General features: G+C 40.3%; 1 protein-coding gene across 3 annotated transcripts in view; it reads right to left on the reverse strand.

Annotated features, from left to right (window-relative positions):
* Positions 1-2,910: 2,910 nt before the first annotated feature.
* VSNL1 (visinin like 1) overlaps positions 2,911-24,925 on the reverse strand; it is a 90,308-nt gene continuing 68,293 nt past the window's right edge. For all 3 annotated transcript variants that reach the window (XM_051778400.1, XM_051778399.1, XM_051778401.1), the window contains exons 3-4: positions 4,867-5,082; positions 2,911-3,951 (exon numbers count right to left, since the gene is read on the reverse strand). In XM_051778400.1, coding sequence (XP_051634360.1) covers positions 3,754-3,951; positions 4,867-5,082 — 414 coding nt within the window. In that variant the 3' untranslated portion in view covers positions 2,911-3,753. The remainder of the gene's footprint in view (positions 3,952-4,866; positions 5,083-24,925) is intronic.

Below are 24,925 nucleotides of genomic sequence, written 5' to 3' on the forward strand. Positions count from 1 at the left end.
CTGTAGCCAACACCTCCTGAGGCAGATTCAGGGATCCCATTAGTGCTCATTTCCTCAAGTTTTGGCACACCATCCCATGGCTCATCACTGACAAGCCTGGTATTTTCCCTTTCCTCCTTCCAAACTAATTTAAAGCCCTGTCAACAAGCCCTGTGAGCTCCTGTGCTGGAACTCTTTTTCCCATCTGAGATAGGTTCATCCTGTCAGGTGTCAGTAGACCAGGTGGCTGAGTAAACCAGGAGGGATTGTTCATGATGAAGAGGCATATGAGCATATTACCCTAACAGACTGGAAAATCTCCATCCTTGGAGGCTTTTGGAGTCTGAATAGACTGTTGCACTGCTTCAAGCAGAGAGTTGGGCAGAAGATCTCTGAAGGTTCCTATCAAATTGAACAATTCCATAACTCCATAATTAGAGGTACTTACACCTTTAGGATTATGTGAAAATATCGGGTGGGGGCAGGAGTACCAGGCAAAGTGCATACTTGCCAAAACTTGTCTGGAACCAGCAGGTTGACAGAGGTGATTCTAACCCTCTATGCTGCCTTTGTGAGATCCTGGATATCCATGTCTGGGATCCCTAACACAACAAAGACATTGACTGGTTGGAATGAGAACCACTAAGTTGATCACAGGGCTGGAGCACTTCTCCTATGAAGACAGGCTGAGAACTGGGGCTGTTCAGCCTGGAGAGGAGAAGGCTCCAGAGAGACCTTATAGCACCTTCCAGTACCTGAAGGGGCTACCAGAGAACTGAAGAGGGACTTTTTACAAGGGCATGTAGTGACAGGACAAGGGGGAGTGACTTTAAACTGAAATAGAGTAGATTTAGACTAGATATTAGGAAGAAATTCTTTACGGTGAGGGTGGTGAGGCACTGGAACAGGTTGCTCACAGTTGTGGATGCCCCATCCCTGCAAGTGTTCAAGACCAGACTAAACCTGAGCAACCTGGTTTAGTGGAAGGTGTCCCTGCCCATGGCAGGGGGTAGAACTGGATGATCTTTAAGGTCCCTTCCAACCCAAACCAGTCTATGAATCTATGACATGATCATGAACCATGTATTTCCTTTGACTCGATTTTTTGATGGACCTAGAGTATGTTTCAGACCCTTTTACAGTATGAGAAGATAGAATAACATAGCATTATTTCCTCCTGATTTTCTTCAGCATCCAAAAAAAAAAAAAAGGCAAGAGTGCAGAGGTGGGAAAGAATAAAGCATTTATCGTCATTAGTACTTCCATAATGAGTTGTGTGGAGAAGAGAGCTTAAGGAAAGTTAGTGCATTCCTACTGAGCTAACACTTCAGCTTTCTCCCAAGTTTTTTATAGACTTACTTGAAATGTTAGAGCAGTTGGCAACAATTCCGGTCTTTGGTTCAAATCAATATATTGTATTTTTTCTAATCTACTATTGTACATTGAACCATGTACTTGAAGATGTGTACCTGACTGTATAATTATTATAGGCAATTGTTTTCATGGTGGAGGATTAGTTCTGAATAAAAAATTATTGAAGCACTTACATCGATGCTCTTATTTTTGTAGTGATCCTACTGAAGGTCTCAAAACTATCACATTCTTGGTACTTTAAATACAGAGTTTACTTTTTCGGCTATGTAGAGAGTTTGGCTATTTTTGAGTTTGACTACATTTTTGAGCTGTTGGTCATTTTGGATGGCAATGCATTGCTTAATGGTGCAGTAAAGTAAATGGATCCTGTCCAGCTATGTAAATTCAAGATGCAGAGAAATGTAGAATGAGGTACTACTTCTCTAAAAAGTATATGTGCACCAGAGGCATAAATTCCAAGAATTATTCAGCATGGGCATATCATTCTCAGACCTAAGTAATTTTCAGAATGTCTTTTATTTTTAAGTTAAAGCCAAATATATGAAGTACACCACTCTCTAGTTAGCTAAGACTATAATCTGTGTAGTCTAAGTAAAATTCTGGTATTAGAAAATGTAGTTGAAATTTCTGCCATTTGCTGGTTTTTTGGAATATGAAGAAACTTAAATATGAATGAATGGCTGTGGTTGTGGCAGTAATTGATTCTGTGTTCCCCCCAACAATGTTTCTTAGCAAGCTGTGTAAAACTATTTTTGGTTGCTTGTTTTCTTTTCCCTTTCATTTTAAGATGAGCTTCACTTTTTACATTTGAAAATACAGAGAATGATTTGGTTTGTGTCATCTTTTATTGTTTGATTTTTAGCTATTAAGAGTACCATCTCGTTTCTTCATAAGGTAAGGAAGAAATAGCAAACATGCAATTGTAAGATGTTCAGACTGTTGTTTTTTTGTTTGTTTGTTTGTTTTTTTAATCCATCAAGCAACCAACTGTTTGGAGCATCAGGGAAATAGGAAAGTTTTTATCTGCAGTTTCTGCAGTCTGATGGTTCTCCATTCTTCCCCAGAGCTGTGCAGAACTTGTACTTGTCACAGGATAGAGGGAAACTTGATTTATGCACATACAAGTGAGGAAGAGGATGGTTCTCCTCACTGTCCCTCCTTTATCATCATACTTTATGGTTCATTTATCAGTAATGATTTTTAACATGTCTGTTTACATCGAACCCAGAGTAGTTTAGTGTCATACAGTAAGAGGAAAGACTCTTACTTCAGGAAGGAAAAACATTAAAAAAACAGGTTTAGGCCAAGCAAATAAACTGTATTTGACTTGCAGCTAGTTTAAAAAGCTACATCAGCACAAGTCTAGTAGGTGTGCTGTTAGATCTTAGCAGTAGCATCTTAGAGTACCAACAGCAGCTCTGTTGGTAAATACAAGAACTACAACATTTGGTTTCATATAATATGACTCTCCTAGTGAGTGAGTGCAAAGTAGTTTTCTTCATGCTTTCATAATGAAATATATATTTCCCAGTGTACACTGACAGATAATTAAAGAGATTGAACTTTTTTTTTATTACCATGCTGAAGACATGAAATAAGAATTAGGGGAAAAGATCAAATGTTATAAATTTATTTTGGGACATATATATTGCAACCTCTGTGGAAGCTTTTGAAAATTCTCGCAAAGATCAATACACTTCCAATAAAACCTTTAAACTTGCAATAAAACAATATTTTAAACATTATATATATATTTTTATATATTCTTAATTAAAGGGATAATTTTAGCAGGATTTTCTTTTTTTTTTTTTTTTTTTAAATATACTGCATTCCTCTGACATAGCTCTTTCCAGATTGAAGGGATGCAAATGAGGTAAGAATTAAGGCAAACCTAAAAGGCATGCAAATGAAGTACATTTATATCCATTGACAATACAAGCACGTGTGGATCAGACTCGGGAGCCGAAGAGCTCTGCCCCCCTGTCTGTCCAGTACTACTTTACAGCAGAATGGTGACATGATTTATAATAAACAGTTAACATTACCATGGGAATTCAGTGTCACTAACATTACTCAGTCTAGGAGACACAGAGCTAGCATCAGTAAAACATGAACAATAAATAATATAATTCACTGCAGCACAGGCCTGCTGCACAGGCTTCAGAGGAAGAGGGTTGTTATGAAATGACATTGCACACGTCACGTTGTGGCAGTTTATTTTTATAATATATACTTTTAAAATTCTTTAGCAAATGACATTCTCATGCACACAAGTGTTTCAAACACAAGAAGCAAGTCCATTTATAGGTAGTCCAAGCAAATTTTTGTGTGTGTGGAAATAGCTGCAAACTGAATGGAACATTAAACTTCTGTGCAGTCTATGACGCGTTGTACACAAGCTCATTTTTGAATGTCACACTGCAGGAGTAATACAATGGACGGATCACTCTTTGCAGCTTCTTTGAATTCATCCAGTGTGATCTGATCGTCTTTGTTCTTATCCATCTTACTGAAGATCTTGTCTACCCGTTGCTCAGGCGTCAGACCATCCTCATTCATTTTCATCATTATCACAGTGCCCACCATTTTGTAGATAGCCTTTGGAAAGAAACCAAATGTAAAATTTAACATAAAATTCAATCTAATTTTTTGATGTGATCAAATTCTGGAAATCTATTCTAACAATAAAATGATTGCCAGTTTCTCGAAAGATTTTTTCCTTTTTTTCTTAGGATCCAATGTCCAGGCACTTAACACAAGAAAGAATATATTTTACTTTCCTCAGATGCAGGTTTATTTTGGTGGTTACATTTTGCATCCTGGAATGAATTTCTTTGGCTTCCTGTTTCACAGTGCAAAACTCTTGTAACTTATTCTCTGGGTCAACTGCTTATTTGAAATATTTCACGTAAATTTTGAATAATAAGTTTTAGAAGTCATCACCTAATAGGTTTCTGTGTGTACATGTGGGCACAATCTGGTATTAACTACTGTGGCAAGTAGCTGGCAGATGATGAAGGTGGAAAACTTTATCCTTCCTCTTATGTGTTGTGGTCATCTTAAAGCCCATCTGTGAGAGCTCTCTTAAAATGATAATGCTGTTATCCCTGTAAATTTCTGTAATCATCTGAAGTTAATCTCTGGTAAGGTTTCAGCTACTTGAGCTACAATCCAGTAATTTCATGGGTGTCAAGTGACTTTGAGATGGGCTTTGTAAATCCTGTGCTGGACTGTTCTTGTGGTTAATCCATTAATCAGGAAAAAAAAAATCTCTGGATATTTAAAAGTTTATGTGCACATATGTACTCTCTGTAATTCTCCAAGATTACATCTACTAATATGTTAGTTAGTGCTTGTACCACTTAGACATGAGTCAGAGTAGGATGAATGTGTGCCATGTGTGTTTTTAATGATACCAGCCTCTGGTGTGAGTAACATCTGAAGTCTGTGTGAACAAGGAATCAAATTTTATTAATGTTCTGACGTTATTTTTGAGTGTCATACTGATCTCACCTCTATAATTTCCAGCATTTCCACTCTTGTAATTTTACCATCACCATCCAGGTCGTACATGTTGAAGGCCCAGTTCAGCTTTTGCTCAAAACTGCCCCGTGAGGTGATGGACAGGGCACAAATGAACTCTCTGAAGTCGATGGTTCCATCTCCATTTTTATCAAAGGTTCGGAAGGCGTGCTGGGCAAACTTTGAAGCATCTCCATATGGGAAGAACTGCAAAATAATATAATTGATAGAACTGTGGGTAATGCAGAGGAGCAAGCTACATACCTGCCTGCAAAATACTGCAGTGAGGCATTTATGAAGAGTGGCTGGTGAGCTGTGTGGGAAACTGAGGATCTGCAATGGAAGGTTTCCTAACAGTTACACTGGAATGATTACTAAAAAATCTATTACTACAAAAATCTGTCACTTTGCCACAGACTATATTACAAATATATTTAATGCTAATTTAAAGCGAAATTAACTAGACGAACCTTAAAATGAAGTGTAAATGGATGTAAATGGGAGATTGTGTGTAATATTCTCTGACTATGAAATACAGAAACCAAGGTGCATGTTAATAGTATTTTAACCAGCCTGTTACATGTTGCAACAAAGTGTATGTGTGGGATTGTTGTTATATAATTTCAGTTATTTATAAAAAAAAAATCCACACCTATAAAAAACTCCACGAACACATGTTCTGTTCTGCCAACCAACATTCAAGTACCTGAGAGCTGAGATTCAGTTAAACAATACTGTGCAATGCTTTTCATGTTTAATATACATTATCAGTGAACACGGCAACTGACTGTAACTCAACAGAATATTTTAAATGACCATAACATGTAGGTTTTCAGCTGATGTATTTTCCCCTCAGGAAATGTGTGGTTTAAGACATTTGAGCCAGTAGTTAGTCTTTATGTGAGCCAGACTCAAGAAAACACATCCCTTAAGAAACGCAATTTTAAATCAGTGCTGAAGTCCTGTGGCAGTGCAGGGACTATACACAAAAAATGTTTGTTTTTATATTCCCAGCATAATTTCATGGAGGTTTTCATGCTCCTAGTATATAAACATGCATTACTCCCCATTTGAGAGCTATCTCATTTTGTGCTTTTTAAAATTCCAATTCTTAGTAAGTACTGCATTTAATAATGTCAGTTTGAACAGAAGTCTTCAGTGGCAGCCAAGGAAGTGGAACTCCATTTTACAATTTCATATTTCCCTGTCCAGAGCTTCCTCTGCAGGCTGATGTTTGCTGTGGTCACCTGTGAACGCTCTTGAACAATACACTCGAATTTCATGGCAGATTTTGGGGATATTGGAGCATATACAGAAACCAGCACTGACAACTGTCTGACTAAATATGGCAAGTCTTTGCTGCTTTTCATTTCAGGAAGCCAAATAGTCATTTGGATACTGTGTCTTGCCCTTAAAATGCAAAACTTAGTGTACAGCCACCTGCCTGCACTATGTGGCCATGTGGGTCATGTCAGAAACCACAGCTGTGTTTCCACAGGGGTCCTATCCTGAAGGGTTCCTTTCAACTTACTGTTTTCTCTGATATCAACTCTTCAGACATGATTCTAGATAACCTTTGCATTGTTGAAGAGGAGTGCTACAATTGCTTCTCTGGCCTAGTGCATTATAGTCATTGTAAAATCTTCCCCTCAAAAGAGAGAGCAGGGTTAAATGTTGCCCAGCTCCATCCATTCAAAATACTGTCCTGTGGTGAATTACTCCAAAAGGGATGAAAAATTGCTGTATTAATCCAGAAATGGTATCAAATATGCCCATCTCACTTCCCAAGTATCTTTTTGGGAGGATATTTGAACATGGTGTGGAGTCATCAAGCGACCGGGATGCTGTACCCACTCCATTGCTGTTAAAGTTGTGATTTTCTCATTTGACTTTGTGTGGGTCAGCATCCACCCACTGCTTCTATGCCCCATCTCCAATAGCTGAAAGAGTATTTGATATTGTCCTCCCTGAAAATGTAACTTCTGTGCCTGTACTCAACCCAGCCCGGTTCTTTTTTGATAATCAAAACTGACAGAGTTGTAAATACCTCAGGGTACTGCTGCAGCTCTTTCTGAATTTTCTGCTTTCTGGCCTTTAAATATAATCATGATTGGGCTTATCAACACATACAAAGAAATATGAGTTCTGTGATACAGTTCAGGACTGCAGTGACTGCAGTTACCAGACCTTGCTGAATTGTTCTTCTAGTGACAACCTCAAACTTTTGTCAAACCAAAGAGAGTTTCCTCTGTAGGAAGGCTCCTTGGGCTCACAGTCCTACATTCAGCCAGGTCAGAACAAAGTTTTGTGAATGTGAATCCAAAACCTGAACGTTATTTGCAGGTTGCTGAAAATCCTTCTCACTGCTTCCTCTTCTCCATGAGCTACCTCCCTCCTCCAACTCCTGTACCAACTGCAGATGTTAACATAGGTGATATTTAATTTTACATGTGAGTGCAGATGAATGGGGACCTCTCGAGAACACAGGTGAGAGTATAAAAAAATGGCTCTCATCCCTTGTATTCCACCATGAATTCCAAGCCCCCCCTTCTATTCTTGAGAGGCTGTTCAAAGGAGAAAAGACGTATCTCTTACTTTTTAAATCTGTACTGATGACTACCCTGTGACATATGTGTTACAGAACAAAATACTTCAAAATTTTACAGTTTTATTTTTGTTTAGAGCTGACTATTGCTGAGGATGCTGACCTATCTGTATTCCTGTGACTGTCACTCTACAGTCTCTATAAAAGAAAGGTAAATAGCTGAAGAGAACTGGGGCTGTTATTTTCACTGTCCAGAGAACCAAAATACAGAAATGGCACAAACATACTGCTAGGACCAAAGAACTAAATTCCAACAAAGAAGAACACCTATATAAAAGGCTAAGAAATGGCAGACACCCAAAAACATGCAAGAGCCCAAGAACAAAGCAGGGAATTAGAAGGGTCAGTGGCTGGAGGTGCCAAAGACCATTTTTAAATTATTCTTGAACATATTTTTCAGTCTCCCACTGGAGGAGCATCAGCAAGCTGTGACTACCTCTTTGCCAGTTACACCCTTAACCACGTAGCAGGGAGAAAAACATCCTTCTAGTTTTTTTTATCACAGACAACACCTCAATTTTTCACTTCTGAAGTGAGGAAGGTGATGGTACTGCTCAGAGCTAAGCCCTGGCATTTACAGCCTCATAAGGTGAAAAAAATAGAACTGATGCCTTTTTTTTTTAATTTTTTTGTTTCTATTTGCCTTCCTGTAGGGAGTAAATGCAGTAAAAAGTCCATAAGGGCTGAAGACACTCTTCTCCAGTCTGTATCTGCTGATTTGTGTTATTTTAAGCTCAGAACAACTGAAAAACATTGTCAAAACTTGTTTAAAAACCTACTTGAAGACTTCCATTGGCCTGCTTTGAAACAATTCATAAATAAGACACGGAGTAAAAGAAAACTAAAACAATTACAGAGCAAAAAAAACCAACTCTGGTAAAACATTATTTTAATATTAAAATACAGTAAGGCCTTAGCAAAGTATAAAGGCACAGGCTTTAACAACTTTAGGAGTAGTCTGATCCAAGTGACAATGGGAGACAGGGATCTGGAAGACAAACACCCATTTTTTGTCAAGGGGAATATGAAGAGCGTAGTTTAGTCTGCCTCTGGCATGAATTCAGTGAATACCTCAGAAACAAGTAAAGAAACACAACAGATTTTCAGATACTAGAGCCTTGTTGGAGGGTTGGTGCCTTCAGTGTTCTCTGCAAACTCTTGTCCAGGTGATCAGTCTACATATGACAGTAACCAGTTCCCTTCTACTGCAACCTACTACTGAAAAGTCTACTCTACACACCAGCATTGCCTCCTGCTTTAGCTGTTTCCTCCAGAAATCAAGACAACAAAAAAAGCCCAGGCTTTTTACAGCAGCCAGCACCATGGGTTACCCAACACTGTTCATTTCTTTGTTTCTGCTTCTCTAGTCTCATCTAGTGAAAGGTCTCCCTGGTCTAGTGAACAGTGTGCCTGCCCATGCCAGGAGGCTGGAACTAAATGATCTTTTAGGTATCTTCCAACTCAAACCATTCTATGATTTGTCTCTTGCTTGGTCTGTGTGTTTTCTAACCAGTTAGATCAATGTGCTGGGGTGTGAACAAAGTGTTATCTCTACAGACAACTGCCAATTAGGAAAGGAAAATGAAAATTAAAAGAAATTCCCTTATTCTGCTTCTAAATGTTGAAGGAGAGGATTGTCTTGCAGATTCTTAGCTCCTACATTGTTTCTGGACACCTTTCTGGTATATAGGGGGCATTCAAACGGTCCTGGAATAAGCGTGTCTAGCAAATATCATCTACAAATTGTATGTAACTCTTGACAAAACTGATCAAATACCTGGAAATATTTATCTGCTTGGTTGCAGCTGCTTTAGCCTCTTTTAAGTGATGCTGTTCACAGATAACTTGGTGATAAACTCTATTCAGATCATCTTTGGGAGGGAATTATTGCAAAAGCATAAAGCATATGCTAAAGCATATGGCTAAAAATTTAGCATATGGCTAAAGATAAAGAAAAAAACCCTAAAGTCAACTTCTCTAAATTCCCCAGTGATGGACAGGGTGGGAAACAGAAGTCTCTCCTTCCTTGGTAAGGTGGAATGGAGCCAATCTATAGACTGGCCTGAGTGGTACTTTGTTTTCCACGTGATATTTTATCATGGCTGAGATGCATTTCTATTAAAAGGGAAACTCTGCTATAAAACAGAGAAAGCCAGAATTAGAGTAGTGTACAGAAAGCAGAACACGCTGCCTACATGGGCCCAGGTCACTGATGTGAGGTCACAGCTTCCAGAACCGAGATGGGAGCTGGAGTGCAGAACAGGAGCTGGGGAAGCAGAAGGTGGTACAGTGCTTCTGTATAAGAAGCAGCTGCTGATTCCCCTGGACCCATTTGGGGTTCAGCACTACCAGCTCTGCTGAGGGCTGGCACAGCAAAAGGGGATGAGGGGGCACAAGCATTGTCTGGGACCAGCAAGTGAAAATATGCCTCACAGTTGACTCCCATCAAAAAACCTTGCACAACTGATGCTGTTATCCTTTAGGAAGGAGTTACTTACCCTTCTTATCTACTGTATTAGGTTTTATTTTCCCCCTTTTGTAAGTTTGCTAGGCACCCAGCTCACCTTTGTTAGTGCAGAACATGAGCACTCTGAGAATCAGAAAGTTTGGCTGGTTTTGGAAGCTCATACAGGTATTTTTTATAGCAAACTCTTAAATTTGAACCCAGATGCTGACAGCTGCTAGTCAAACCTGGTCTTACAGCTCCTCGGAGCTGAGGTCACTGGGGACGATGCCTATGATGACTGGGGAGCAAGTTTCTGCTTGCTAGTTTTGTAAGAGGATGAAGTTCTGGATTCCTGCCAGCAGTACAACAAACACAGAAGTTGAGGAAATAAGGAAAAGGATTACTTCTTAATTGTCTCCTTTATTAAAAAAAAATAAAATTGTAACTTACTGCAGTGTACTGTGTACTCTTGCACTTCAAATTCTAAGGCATGAGAAGGGGAAGAGATGTCCAGACTGTGATTGTCAGGACCTGTTGGGAAGGCTGTGCCACTCTGGTACCAAGGTGACCCACAGGGCTGCAGCCTGTCCCTGCCAGCATCTCCTTGTAAAAAAAATGGAAACTAATGTAACAAGGGCACTACCAGACCACCACAAAAAGATGCAGCAGCACATCTGTCCTTCTCAAGAGATCTGACTGCACTGTGACTACACAGCTCAAGGGCAGGTCAGGACAGAAACACCTTTAAAATAGATAAAAGAAACATTTTCAAGTGGATTAAGAAGTGGATAAGACACAATGTGCCCCTCTTATTCAGGTTATATCTCACCCTTATTCTCTGGAGTAAGTCAGTGAAATGAATGTGAGATGTGAGCTGCCTCCATGCCCCGTGCTAGAGAGGAGAAGGCTGGCAGAGATCATCCCACCAAGGTTGATGGGGACTGAGGGGGACCAGTGGGACAAGGCAAGGCTGAGCAGGTCAGGGCTGTGAGCAGGAGCCTGTGTGGGTGTGAGAGCCACAGCGAGACCCTGGATCACTGATGTGCATTGGTCACTGGAGAGGTGACTCCAAAGAGCCACCTGAATCGGTCAAGTGTCAGAGACTTCTCCCTTGCCTGGCTATAGGGTGAGCAGATCATTAAGGTTAAATTATGGGTTTAATTGCAAAGTAAGTTCTCCCAGTCCAAAGCATGGAGATTTCTAACCCTTGTAATTCTCTGATTAGGCCCAGCTATCTTCTACATACTTTTGGCTGGAGTGTTTTCAGGGCTTGCCTACAAAACAGGCTTTTGTAGGCAAATCGCAGCAGTGGGATGGTGCAGCATCCTTTCCTTGCTCAGAGGTGTCAGCTTGGACATGGAAACCTCACACTTGCCTCCCTTCCCTGAGACAAGATGAACAAGCAGCTCAGAGGAACACGCCAGCTACAGCACAGTATAGGTCAGGAAAATATAAGTTCCCAAACTGGGAACAACTTGTGTGAACTAATATTAAAGGGACTGGAAAGAGAGCAAACATTATTTTTTTTAACAAATTAGTGGTTGAAGAACTGCTTTAGAAGACAGAAGATTTGGATTTGAGTATTTCCTCCATTAAATATAGTTAAAATCTACTTTAACTCAGGTCATTTTCACAATTCTTTCACTTCATCTGCATCTTAACCACTACAATACCTAGAAGAACATATATTATTAGCAGTATAGGCCAATTCAAATGATCCAATTACTTCAATGAGCTTTGAACTGGGCTTATGATCATGCTCAATCTGAAAGTATTTCCTCACCAATTTCTAGTTCTGTTAAAGGATTCCCCTGAGTTACTATTCATTGGATGAGATCTTTAATGAACTGAAACAAATCCAAATGTTGTTTTTCAAGTCCAGACCCCCGAGGGCCTTTAGGCAACCAGGTCAAAATCCACAAAGGGACAGAGGCAATGAAAGGCACTGAGCAACCTTCTCCATAGCCAGGTCTTCCATCTCTCTAAGTATCTAAATGCTTTGGCTGTGGATTTTCAAGGGCTTTTCTCACACAACTCTTCTATCTAGACCTTGGAGATCTAGTTCCCAGAGGCAATTAAACACATCTCACTGTATTAAAGCTCTTTTGTGGTTCCTATCCCTAACTGTCCTTTAACTGAAAACTATTTAGATGCATTTAGAAAACCTCAAAGGATTTCAACCTCAGAGCTCTCTAAGGCAGATATAACAAGCAGTGAATGAGCACCCAAGAATCTAGCTCCACAGAAGCAGAATTAACTTCAGTAGCTATTCATCCTTCCATTAACAATTTAATCAGATGTTAAAGGATCTGGATCTCAGAGATACAGATGTGCTTGTCCTGTTCCCAGTTCTTAGCCACAGAGTAGCAGCACATCAGCACAGAAAGGCACATCACATGCCTTTGAAAGGTTTGGAGCTGTCTTGTTCATACATATAAAAAATGAAGTGAGGGTTACAATTTAGTTTCATTACTGAAATTCCGGGTGGAACAGGATAATGTTTCTGCACTGTGCTAGAGGTGGGATGCTGTAACGGATCCAGACATGATATTCATAATTGTGGTAGAGATGGGGACCCTCTTCTCAGCCTTCTCCTTCTCCTCTGTTCCTCCCCACCCTGCACTGTTACTCCCTTATGCAGAGAAATCCTAGGAGAGGTCTGAAAGCAACAGCTCACCCCCAGCTACAGCACTGATGCCACTGATCTCCACATGAAGCAAGTGCTGCACTAATGGGGCTGAAGGGGATCCTGGTCTCTGCTCCACAGTCATAGGAAGATGGGCAGGTTGGTTGGGTCTTGTGGGTTAATGGTGCATGTAAAACTGTCTGGAATAGCAGCAGGATTTTTGTGCTGCTATTTCAAAGCTGTCCAACCTTGCCCAACCACATCTTGTGTGTATTACCAGGCTATTTAGCTTAAAAATTTATTTTGTTAAGCTATTTTCATGTTGCATATAAAGATGGAAAGGGCTAGTGTAGGCCTAATAAACTGTTCGTGGTTTGCAAGTTGCATTTCATCTGCCTTCCAAAATACAAATAAATGTATAAAAATGGTACTAGTGTGTCAGAGTGTACCTTCTGAAATCCAAGTTCAGTGTATTACTCCAAGGCACTAATGTAAATCAAGAAACAGCAGGATCACCAAAGTAGATTATGATATTTAGCCTGTCCATGTGTAGGACTGCAGCTTCTACTGGTGGAATATGCAAAAAAGCAACTGCATCAATGTATTTTTTTGCTTGCACGTAAAAAAATATACATTGCTTCAGAAATCAGATTCATTTTGAGTTCCTCCTACAGCTGCCTCTACTGGGAGGAAAATATTATCATAGTTTTCCAGTTTCTCCTTCTCCTATTCAACCTTTGAAAGGTTATTATCTCGTTCCAGCCTGTCATATATGTACCAAGCCATTTCACACACAAAGCAGGTGGGTCCCTGCTCAGTGTCTGGGAGAAAGGCCATTTCCTGGCTCAACTTGAGCCTTTTTATTATGCTTTACAAACAAAAGGTCCACTGGGACGACCCACTGAAATATGCAGAATTGGAACATGCAATGCCACAACCCAGTACTGCAGGTCTGCATAGCTTTTACCAGCTGTATTCCTTCATAGAAATCAAGTTCTTCCCTCAAGTCAGCCAAAAAAAGGAGTCTGATTATGTTTTGCTAAGTATCAGGGAAGAGATTACCCCATAGGATTACAATGGATTTATACACACAGATCTGGGCTTGAGTCTGACAGGATTCAGATCTGAACCTTTTAACAGTGGCAAAATACATTGCTGCAAAGAAAAAAACAGAACACTATTTTCTGCAGCAAGGCAAATAAAAACAAGACACCAGGGATAAAGCATCAGTTGCAGAGCAGGAACAAAACAGAAAAATGAAAAAAACCCACACCCTTATGCACTGTAGCAGAGCTAATCTTGACAGTAGAAGCCCTCCAGCCTTTTGCCTCAAAGATACTGAGTCTGGTACAGCTGCACATCTGCAGTGTAAGATAGAAATATCCCACCTAGGACAGCTGCCTCCAGCCACTTGGCTTCAGCTTGCAAGAGGGTCCCAAGGAGTGGGCACCATCCACAGCTGTGGGTCTATAGGTCTCAGCAGCAGCTAAGCCATGGGGCTCAGCCTCTGTAAAGAATAATCTTGAGGACCACCAGAATCTAAATGTCTGTTTAGATCCAGGACTCAGTTCTCTATGTGTAAATTTGTGAGCTGTCCCCACCTCAGAGGTGTGCTGGGAGGACAAATACAAAAAAGGATTGTGATTATTTCAGATACTGCAGCCGTGGGAGTCACAGAGCTAGCAAGAACTGGGGAGAGCTGCCAAACCTCATGGATGTTTACTGCTCATGCCTCTGCTCGGTAGCTTTAATGCTGTGAACACATATGCAGGCACAGACACACGGGGAGGCTTTATAAGCAGCTGTTAGTTCTTTACATAAAGATGAGCCAGGAAATGTAACTTCTTCCCTTCACAGGGGAAAATTCACAACTTATACAGGTTGAAGTGGGATCAGTAAAGAGTTTGTGTCTCACCCAGACCTCCAAAGACTGTGACTAGCCCTTATATTATTGTTAAGGACAAAGTCACTCTGTCTTGCAGGTGTTTTTAGCCACTGCAGAAATGCTCATCTGAAGAATACAGAGAAGAAATATTTCAGAATTTAGGAACTGACCATGAATTATCAATACCATTTTTTTGCAGTCATGTGAGACATTGGTTAAGAGACCAGAGAACAAGCATAAGCCACAGGCTATGATAAAGCAAGACCCACTGTAAAAAGCAAGAATATGCCAAGAGGTTGGAGCAAGATGAATGGGAAAAGAGAAGCCATTCTTCTTCTTTGCAAACATCCATCTGGGAGAGTCTACCTCTAAAAAAACATTCAACCTGAAAAGTTAATCTCTATATTCACATTTGTGGGGAATTAGTCATTAACTAGCAGGAAATGAATCGATTTTCAGTCTCAGCTTTTCTCTGATTAGATTTGGACAATAAGAAACTTTATTGAGCTGTGGTAGTGCTAGAGGTCAATAACAGCAGCAGATCAGCTATTACTCAGTGCTAATAAAAAAAAATCTTCAGAGAAAATTCTCATCAAAACAATTAGTATTGCTAGTCCTTAACACCACAACTACCACTGATTAATTGTTATTTCTCTTTGATCTTCCTTAACTGAGGAGCAGCACTGGAACACTTTATTTATTTTAAGTTTGGCACAATCTTCCACTACCCCAAGGTCAGTGACAGCACAGGGCTATGACAATGGCAGGATCCTGCTGTACTGTAGCTATGCCCCAACCTCATATAACATTCTTTTACTTGACACTATGTTATCTCTTTAGGAATCTGGGAACAGACCAGATGGAGAATACACTGATCTGCGACATTTCTTTCTCCCCCCTCCTCCTTTTTTTTCCTCTCCCCAGTAAAGATCATCTGACTCGTTTTCATTTCTGAAAGAGGCTTTATTTTCCCAGTGAGTTTTGGTTCCAAAGGTTCAGAGTATTAACTTGAATGCTATGCCTGCTGTGTTGTGAAGTCCTTAGTGCAAATTTCCCAAAAGAGCAGGACTATAGAAGCATCAGTAAGTGCCATTTCCAGCCAAAAAGGGATTTGAAACACGAGTTGCTAAAGTCTGAGACAACCATCTTATGAATATACAGATGGAACTGCAGAAAAAATACTCATGCCTGAAATATCTGCCTGTCTCATATACTTATGTAATATGTCCTCCTAAAATTCTTAAACATATGGAGTTGTTATAGCCCAGTACTGCAGAAAGGAAACTGCAGAAAGAGAAGGAAAATGGCTGTAGCTAGGCATAACAGAGAACTGATACTTCCCAAAGGGAGAAGAGGTAAGGGAATGAAAGAGATCCCATCGTCAGAGGGGAGAGGCAGGAAGGATGGTAGCAACAGCAGTGATAGCTGACATAACCGATAAGAGGCAGGTGGGCAACTTGGCATAATTCTTTTTTCCCTGTTGTCCCTAGGCATATCCTGTTGACTTTTATTTTCAGTACTGAGTTTGAAGACAATCCAACAACTCACAGAGGAAGTTTTGAATAATTTGAAATCAGGCCCACATTTCTATCTGCTGCAAGGTCTGTCTCAGAAGTTTTCTTCTGCAATGAAGCTGAAAGCAGATAGGTTTTCAGGTAACCTTCTGAAAATTCTGTACAGCCTTACCTAGGATTCCCATCCCTCCGTAAGCCTCCCAGTTCTGGAGAATAATAATAATAAAAACAGATTCTTTTAACACAGTGCAGTTTTAAGAAGACAGCTTCCAAGATAATGTATTTTCTTTCATATCTATGCTTTCTCATATACCATAAACCCTTTCAAAGTTCAGTGCTAAGACTGACAAGTCCAACAGTATATAAAAACCTTAAAATATCAGCATTCTGGTGCAAGGGATCATGCATCTATATCTATATATACCTAGAGAATCTATATCTGTATATGTATACAGAGACATATATCAAGAGAGTGGACTAAATCAGTTCCTGTCTAGAAAGAGGACAACATGTTGAACTCATTGATATTTAAAATGAACTAGTTTTATTTACAAGAAGTATTGTGCACATTTGTGTTCCACATGAATAATTATTATTATTGCTGTTACTGCTAGTCACAGTATCTAGGAGTCTTGGTTGAGCAGCATTTGGATAACACTTACAGCTTAACATGTAAGGAAAAGGAAAAGACAGTGCAAGGAGCTTGGAAGACTTTTCTTTGTGACTTGATTCCAAAGGATTTTCTCGAGGGTGAAAAGAAGATGGGAATGGTACAACTTACTGTGTCACCTTCTGGGAATTAAGAAGATATGTGGGCAGGTCTAGAAAAAAACACAGGTATTCAAACAATGACAGTTCTCAGGTACACTGTCTCCTTGGCTTCACAGATCAGCTCCCCTAAGGGGAAAGGATCTTAAACAAAGACTTTCAAAGGATGTATGGAATCATGTAAAGGAGCATTACACTCTTGGGTTTTGTCTAAAATAGTGCAAGAAGGGAAAATTCTCATCATATACAATTTATTTTTTTCCATCAGTTATGTTCTTTGCTATATGTAGAAAGAGATGTGGAAAATCTCCCCATGGGCCATATGGATAACTGCCATCTCCCTGAATATGCTGCTGCTGTGCTGGTACTGACTGTGCTCAGCCAATGGAGATAAAACGTGGATATTGATACTAGTGATACTCAGTACTACATGGTTCCCAAAGGTATCTCCTTTTTAGGCAACTGGTCAGCTAAAGAAGACAATATCATCCTAGAGAATACAGCTTCTCCCTGGTTTCATCCCAAACAACTCAAATCAGCTCTTGGGGGATGCAGATTTCTGTGAGATTACATGAGCCAAATCTTTGGAGAGGGAAAATCACCCACAGATTCCTTTTCCTCAGAAGTGTAATTTTGGATTATCACCTTCCAGTGGGTTTCTGTGGGTTTATCCACTCTTCTATCAGACACGATCACAAGGGCTCATTTTAGGGAAATCTGTAAACTTATTAGTATAAACTGGAACATGCTGCTTGTTGACTTAGAGCATTGCAAACGAGAGGAAAGATTGCCTCCCCTCTTGCATTTGCCTGATGAAGTAACTTTAAATCCTTCAGTACATGGTAACTTTGAATTTCAGCACCTTTTTGCCATGATTAAAAGTCTACTGAAGCAAAAAGATACGTGTAGAGTAGCCTCTTCTGTTACAGAAAAGTCAACAAGCTATGAGCTTACCTGCCACTTGGTTCCTTTAAGACTTACAATTATTCATGTACTTAGTCTGCAAAAGACAACACTAGAATGCAGTAAGACCATACAAAGGGATAGTATAAAAAAAAAATCTGAAATCTGCAGAGAGTGAGTTACCTTTAATTAAGAATTATCTTTATCTAAAATTGACAAAACTATACTCACAAAAAAATTCATCAATATGCATGCTTAAAAGAAAGCTACCACCCATGCCCATTATTCCAGCACCAGGATATCTCACTGCATGCACTATTTGACATTATCACAGTAACTGAAGTTTCAATAACATAATTAGGAGTCAGCTGAAAGGAAGACACAATAAAAAGCACTTGAGCAATACACTTCTCTAATGTTGATCCTTTGCTGCTTTATTTATCACACAGGCTTAGTGTAGCTACATGTTCTTCTTTGGATTAAGTTTCCCTCTGTGCACTAGACCAGCTGAAGATACCAGCATCACTTTAGTTGTGCATAAAATTATAAGCCTGACAAATGCAAAACTGACATCTTCACTGTAGTGGTGAATGCAATTTCATTTCAAAATCAGATCTGTTTGAATTTTTCCCCTCAGCTACAAAACAAATCTCTAAAAACCTGAAAGTCCAACTAAATCCACATGCAAGCAGGAAAATACAAGGCCTATTTATAGACACAGCAAAGCATAACTAGAGGGACGTATCAAAATCAATCTTTCCCATTAATAAACATTACCTCAAAAACATGCTCAAAAATGTAGAGTGATGCAATTTGAACTGCCCAGCAGTATAATTATGGTAACTATCTCACACTGGGGAGTAACTGTTACTTTTCCACACTGAGTAATGAATATGAGTAATAGATTTGACTTTTCCCCTCAAGTATTCTGGTAAACATGTTAAATAAATCAGGTTGTAGGCTTTCATGAATACACAACAACAGCTACTCAGCTCTTAGCAAGCACACAAGAATACAATAACAATAACAGTGGAAAAAAAAGAGTTCAGTACTGGGGTGAGAATTCAAAGGAGGATTGATTAGTCATATGTGCCTTTAGAGAAGTTCACTCTCTTATCTTGTGAGAGCAGCACTTGCATCATCCTTAATACTCTTGTACCCCAGAGTCAATAAAGATGATTAAAAAGCCCTACAGACATTAATGGTTGAACAATAAACCATGTAGTCATGACCAAACTATTACAGTACCAACTGCTTTCCAAAAGGATGCTAAGTTTATGCTTGCCAAGAGTGAGTCTCCCAGGAACACTGTTCTTGGTAATGCCTGTTCCCAAAGTGTCCTTTGAAAGTTTACAGCTGGGGGATACAGCCCAGTTCCTGATATCCACAAGTTCTTTCATATCTCCTCCATGAGCTGACCACATATAATGCTCTCTAAAGACAAGCTGTTTCTAGAGGAACATACATTATGCATATATGATGTAATGACATATACTTCATACTTACTTGATGGACTCACATTTCATACTAGAATACAATTAAGGATAAAAAATAATGAGCTAATTCTAGTAAGATGTTAAATTCTCAATCAAACAAAAAATATCAAAACCAAAGTCACAAGAAGATGAGAATTAAACAAGAAAGCTTTCTCTCAGTTGTTTACTATTACCACATAGGTAACAGGTAGACCTTTTCTTCAGCATGAGGGCTTTTCTGAATTTCCTCTCCTATTGCACTCCTTTCTCAACACACTCAACACACTCCTGGCTTAGTGTCTTTTTGATGGTCAAAGGATTTTAGAGGTCAAAGCCTCTAAACACTTAATAATCCATCTCAAGAGGCATTCAGTGAACAACCGCTCTCTTAAGGTAGCTGTCTATAGAACACAACTAGTTTCACACCACGTGGAATCTTATTTAAAAATATATGAAAAAGTTGGCATTTCATCGGTTTTAGAGTTCACATTCTTATAAAAATAGGGCAACCTCCCCCTTCTCACAGCATGAGATCTTTATGGAGACACGGCAACACCTTCATAACTAAAGTTACAACCAGATTTGCAAAAGTCTTTGCATCTTTCCTCAGTGACATCCAAATACCTGAGTGAAATACTGCCCAGGAAATGACCCTCAACAAACCAGCCAGGGAATTCAGCCTCTGAGGAAGTAACAAATACTTACTGAACAAGAAACACAGGAGAATTGTGTCTAGTCCCTGTTAAACAATAGGAGAGAAGAAACTTGAAATATGGACAGGACATATGTGAAGAAAAACAATAGCCTACCAACCTACGGGGTGTCAATGCTTTTTAGTGCTCTCAAAATACACAGAAACTTATCTTCCAGGCTGGGGTCTAGGGTCCAACTAGAAAACACAACACTGGTATTTCTTAATGCACCTGGGATGGAGCCCAGAGGATACCTAGTCCAGCTGCCAGGGCAGATTTAGCAGCATCATCTGCTGTGACCCTGGGCAGAGACAGCTCATGAGAAAGAAAGCAAAATCCTAAACCACAGCTCGAGAGCTCTCACTGAGCACTCGCCCAAGAAGACAACATTAGCAGTAAGAAGCAATATTTTGGGTTGTTCAAGTACACTGAGGAGAGAATTCTGACAGCACCAAAGTCTATGAAGGTCAATCAGAGTCTGCTTTTTGAGCTTGCTCTGCTCTTCCTTTCTTACACAAGTGCTGGCAAAAGCCTGTACCTTCGATAGCTCGGTCTCTCCTGGTAGAGTGCAAGCAGTCCACCAACTCTTTGGAAGCTCCCAGAGCTGAACAATATTTTCATAGAAATCTGCCAGTTGAAGACTCCTTGTGTCAAGGTTTTGGCTCTAATAATTTGGGAAACAGTGAGAGTATACTTGAAGTGAACACAGAAAAAGGTAGCTTTTTCACAGCTGTCCAGGTTATTCATGAAGAAAATTGTCTAAATTCAATCTAAATGAAGCCCCGCTGGCAGAGAGAGAAGGTCTTAAATTTAATCATTTCTACCTGCTGTCAGCATCAATACTTCTTCCAGCCTTGCCCTCAAAAATGTTCGTATCTGACTTCCCTTATTCACCAGATTTCTGACACCCTCTCAGCTGTGGACAGCCCTGATATCCAATCCGTGCCACAGGACCTACATCAGTCATCTGTGAATACACCATCTTTTTTCTGGTAGTACTGCTTGCTGAAAAAATATTTTTGCAAGCTGATGAGTTTAAACAGTCTGTCACGTGTAGTTTAACAGTCAGCCTGACAAACACCAATTCAATGCTCATTGCTCAGTGGAGAGAGATGCTGCACCTTGATGGGTGATACATCCCAAGACAGGTCATATATCCCAACAGCAGGCATGACCCGAATCCCACTCCAGGTGAGAACTTTGTGATTTCTTGGGGTTATGAAGGATTGCATTACCACAGGCTGAATACAAGAATATCTCAGTGAAGAGTAAGATTTTAAGTCCCAACTGAAATATAAAGTGCTACTTCCTCACTCTGTCTTAAAACTGATGACATACTTACAACCCTTCCAGATATACCAGTGAACAAGACAGTCCTGTTGCATTTCCAATAACATGCATAATTATGTGCAGTCTACAAGTAACTATTCCAACTGCTGATCTGAAATGACAGGGAGAGAAGGGGATGGTGTGGCGCTGAAGCTTGAATGGGATGCAAATTTGAGGTCACAGTATCCTGTGTTTGAGACCTGTCATGAAGCTCAAATACAAGTGAAGCTGCCACAGCGATACAATGACAGCACGATCCAGCATGCTGATGAAGTGATTAAAATCCAGAATGACTGCAGAGCCAAGGGGGAATAAAAAAAAACTGGTTTTTTTTTCTACCTTGTGTACATAAATAGGAAAGATTTGGTTGTGTTGTCCTGTGAGCACACTTGTCTGAGATGTCAGTCTAAAGCAACAACCGCCCTGTGCTATAATTATAGAGTGGCAGAATATGTTGACTTTTCAGCTGAGACGTATCCTTGGCTGTTTTTATTGCTGCAGCAGAGCTGTGTTTTCACAAGAGGGCAATGTACATTTTCTACTCACAGCAAACTAGTCTGTGCTTTTCCCCTGACAGATATCAATGATCCCATTGTCTCAGGAGAGGCAACAGTGTGTAGATGTAGCCAGATATACCAATTTGTAAGATGTGTGCTTAATAACAGGTTTTCAATTAAAAAAAGAGCTGTTTTCACACCTACAGAACTCTGAGTGATCCCAAAGTGCTTTGCTAGCACCAGTCTAATCCCACAACCTACCCACATAGGTGGACACCAGAGAACCAGCAAACCAAGCAACAAAACAAATGAACTTGTGAGATCACAGAAAAATAAGCCATAAACAAACTCTACCACTTTTATACCTGACTTATCACCTTACTGTTGTTGACAACAGGTTAGCAAAGGCATATAGTGCCTTTGGAAAGCTTCATAAAAGAGTTTGGCGAAATAAACACTTGAAGAAAAGTACAAAGATCAGTGTTTACAGAGCCATAGTGCTGTCTACTCTCTTATACGGATCTGAATCATGGGTCATCTACTGCCACCACCTGCGTCTCCTAGAACGCTTCCATCAACGGTGCCTCCGAACAATCCTAAACATCCACTGGTCAGATTTTGTGACCAATACATCTGTTCTAGAACAAGCAGCAGTCACAAGTATTGAGGCCATGTTGCTGAGAACACAGCTGCGATGGGCAGGGCACGTCTCAAGGATGAAGGACCACCACCTCCCTAAGATCTTGCTTTATGGTGAACTTGCCACTGGCTGCCACAAGAGAGGAGCCCCGAAGAAAAGATACAAGGACTCCCTGAAACAACATCTCAGCCTTGGCCATATTGATCAAATAACTGGTCTACTCTGGCCTCCAATCAGGAAGTCTGGAGACACATCATCTATAACACTGCTGATGCTTTTGAGAAAGCACGCAGGATCACCCTTGAGGAGAAAAGGCAATGCAGAAAGAATCGTGCCTTGCAGAATATACCACCTAAGGAGCCTTTCTGCTGTGCCTTTTGCAACTGGACATGCCTATCTCGTATTGACCTTTTTAGCCACCATGCTTGTAACAAACGTGGATAGAGCCTTCCTAAATCTTTGTTCGTGAAGCCCAGCCATGATGATCACCTTACTACTCTTTGGGTCCATCTGCCTGGGACTTTCAGGTGAAAAAAACATGGCATTTGTTTTAGGTAGCCTTTAGGAAAACTCAAATTCCCAGATAAAGGACCACCCTGCATTTGCAGTCTGAGTCCCCAGTGAAGCACAGCATGTATAACATGTACCAGGACCACCAGAGTCCATGCACTGCAGAGTCAAACATCACATATACAACATGCCCAGGGCTGATGCCAGAAGGTGCAAAGCTCATTGTTTCAGTGCAAATCAGTTATACAACATACAGGCATTAGTTACACAACATACAGACACTGGGAGGAGGTGACCTGCTATTCACACTGCATGGCATGGAAGCACGTAACTCTCCCCAGGAAGACTACCAAGAAGTCCAGGCACAACTACAAGAAACAGTATTTTCTGAATTTTGGATACTGGAAAGAATTAGCACATCAGAATCATCTACAGCTCTCGAGGCATGAAAGCAAACAGTGCACTACTGAGAGGGCAGGCAAATTTCTGGCTGCTCCCAAAAGCCCAGGAATTACAGTTTCCATGTAAAGCAGGTGAGATCTGGGATTCTAAATACCTTGGATTGTGAATCTAAATTTTCTTCCAAATTCTCCATGGAAAGATTGGTTTTTGGTTTTAGGCACTAGAAACAAATGCCAAGGCCAGACGATGAGCTAAGATGCGGCTTTTATGTCCATGTTATGTTTCCAAGTAAGTCCCAACCACTTACTTAGTAATCTACATTTGAATACTGCATCATTCATTGCTTTCCACTGCACTGTTTAATGCCAGGTTTTCAGCTTTACTTAAAGATTGTCCGAAGCTAAGGGAGGGTATGAAGCATGAAGGAGCTTCCACAGTGGGGGGCCTCAGTGTCTAATGCTGCTCAGCACTTCTGGGCTGCTAAAAATTAGGCAGCATCCCAAGAAGCTTCAGGGAATTGGCAGAGCTCCAGGGCCCTGAAAATAGTGACCATTTTCACTGGAACAGTTATGACACTGGAAGGAAGATTCCCCCCATGTTCCTTAGCTTGCATCAAAATCCTGGAGGCATGTCCTCCCTTCCCTGGCAAGCAGATGCAAGGAGGCTACAGCACTGCTGCATCTCCATAATCCCCTTCCACCATCATCTCTTTTCAGTGTAACTTGAAAAGATAAAAGCAATTTAATCTTTCCTGCCTTCAACTTGAAGGTTTTGCTCTAAATATATTTTGACAGCAGAAATAAAGACGAAGTTTTAATAGAACTAACTGAACCACAAACTGAATTATGTATTTCCATTTCAGGAGACAATCTCACTGCTAATAGCATCGCTCTCCTTCCAAACGCATGTATGACAAAATTCAAAGCATTTCTCTGTTCTGTCATGGTACTGGGTGTCTGGCAGCAGCTATGCAGCACACAGAGCTGCCTCTTACACGTCTATGTGTCATGTGTCTCACTTGCTTTGTCCAGGAGCTGGGGTGGGACCATCTGAATTGCTGAACCAGTCTGTCTGGAAAATTTGTATGCAAGTGGAGTGAAATGCAGACTGAACCCTGGCAACATCCCTGCTTTGGATCTCTGCCTAGAACCTTTATTTCTTCACATTCAGTGTTCTCTGGAAACATGCAGCAGCTGCAGGCTTTCCATAGGACCCCCACACCAACAATCTTCCCCCATAAAGGAAGCACATGGCAAGGCAGGGTCTAAACTGTACTGACAGTCTGGAGCATCTTAATTTTCCAACACTGGATCCTTTATTTGGTTCCCACCTTAGAGAAACAACCGCAGTCACCAAGCAGCTTACTAAACCGGGATCAAATCCTGAATAGATGCCTTACTCACAGATTTGTTCTTAATTAGTCAAACACCCTGTGAAGTCAACAGAAGTGCCAATCAAGCAAAGGCACATTTTATTTTGTAACCACAAAGAAGGGGATTGAAAGAATTTACATCGGCTGCTAAACATATGCTCTAATGACCACCACTGGATTATTAGTAGTGACCTAGATGTAAAAAGCTTTGATCTTCTTACTCCTGGGTTATTATCCAGTTTCTAGATCTCTTAAGATCAACCAGAGTGAACAAAAATTAGGAAGGGTAAAAATTGTGTGCGATCCAAGAGGACCATGGAATATCGAACCCAGATATTTCACTGACTAAAGCAGACAGACACCAGTAAACATGATTAATAAAAGCA

The sequence above is a fragment of the Manacus candei genome, unplaced genomic scaffold (genome assembly GCF_025592945.1).
Source record: "Manacus candei isolate 608988 ecotype Guabito, Panama unplaced genomic scaffold, ASM2559294v1 h1tg000011l, whole genome shotgun sequence".
Lineage (NCBI taxonomy): Eukaryota > Metazoa > Chordata > Aves > Passeriformes > Pipridae > Manacus > Manacus candei.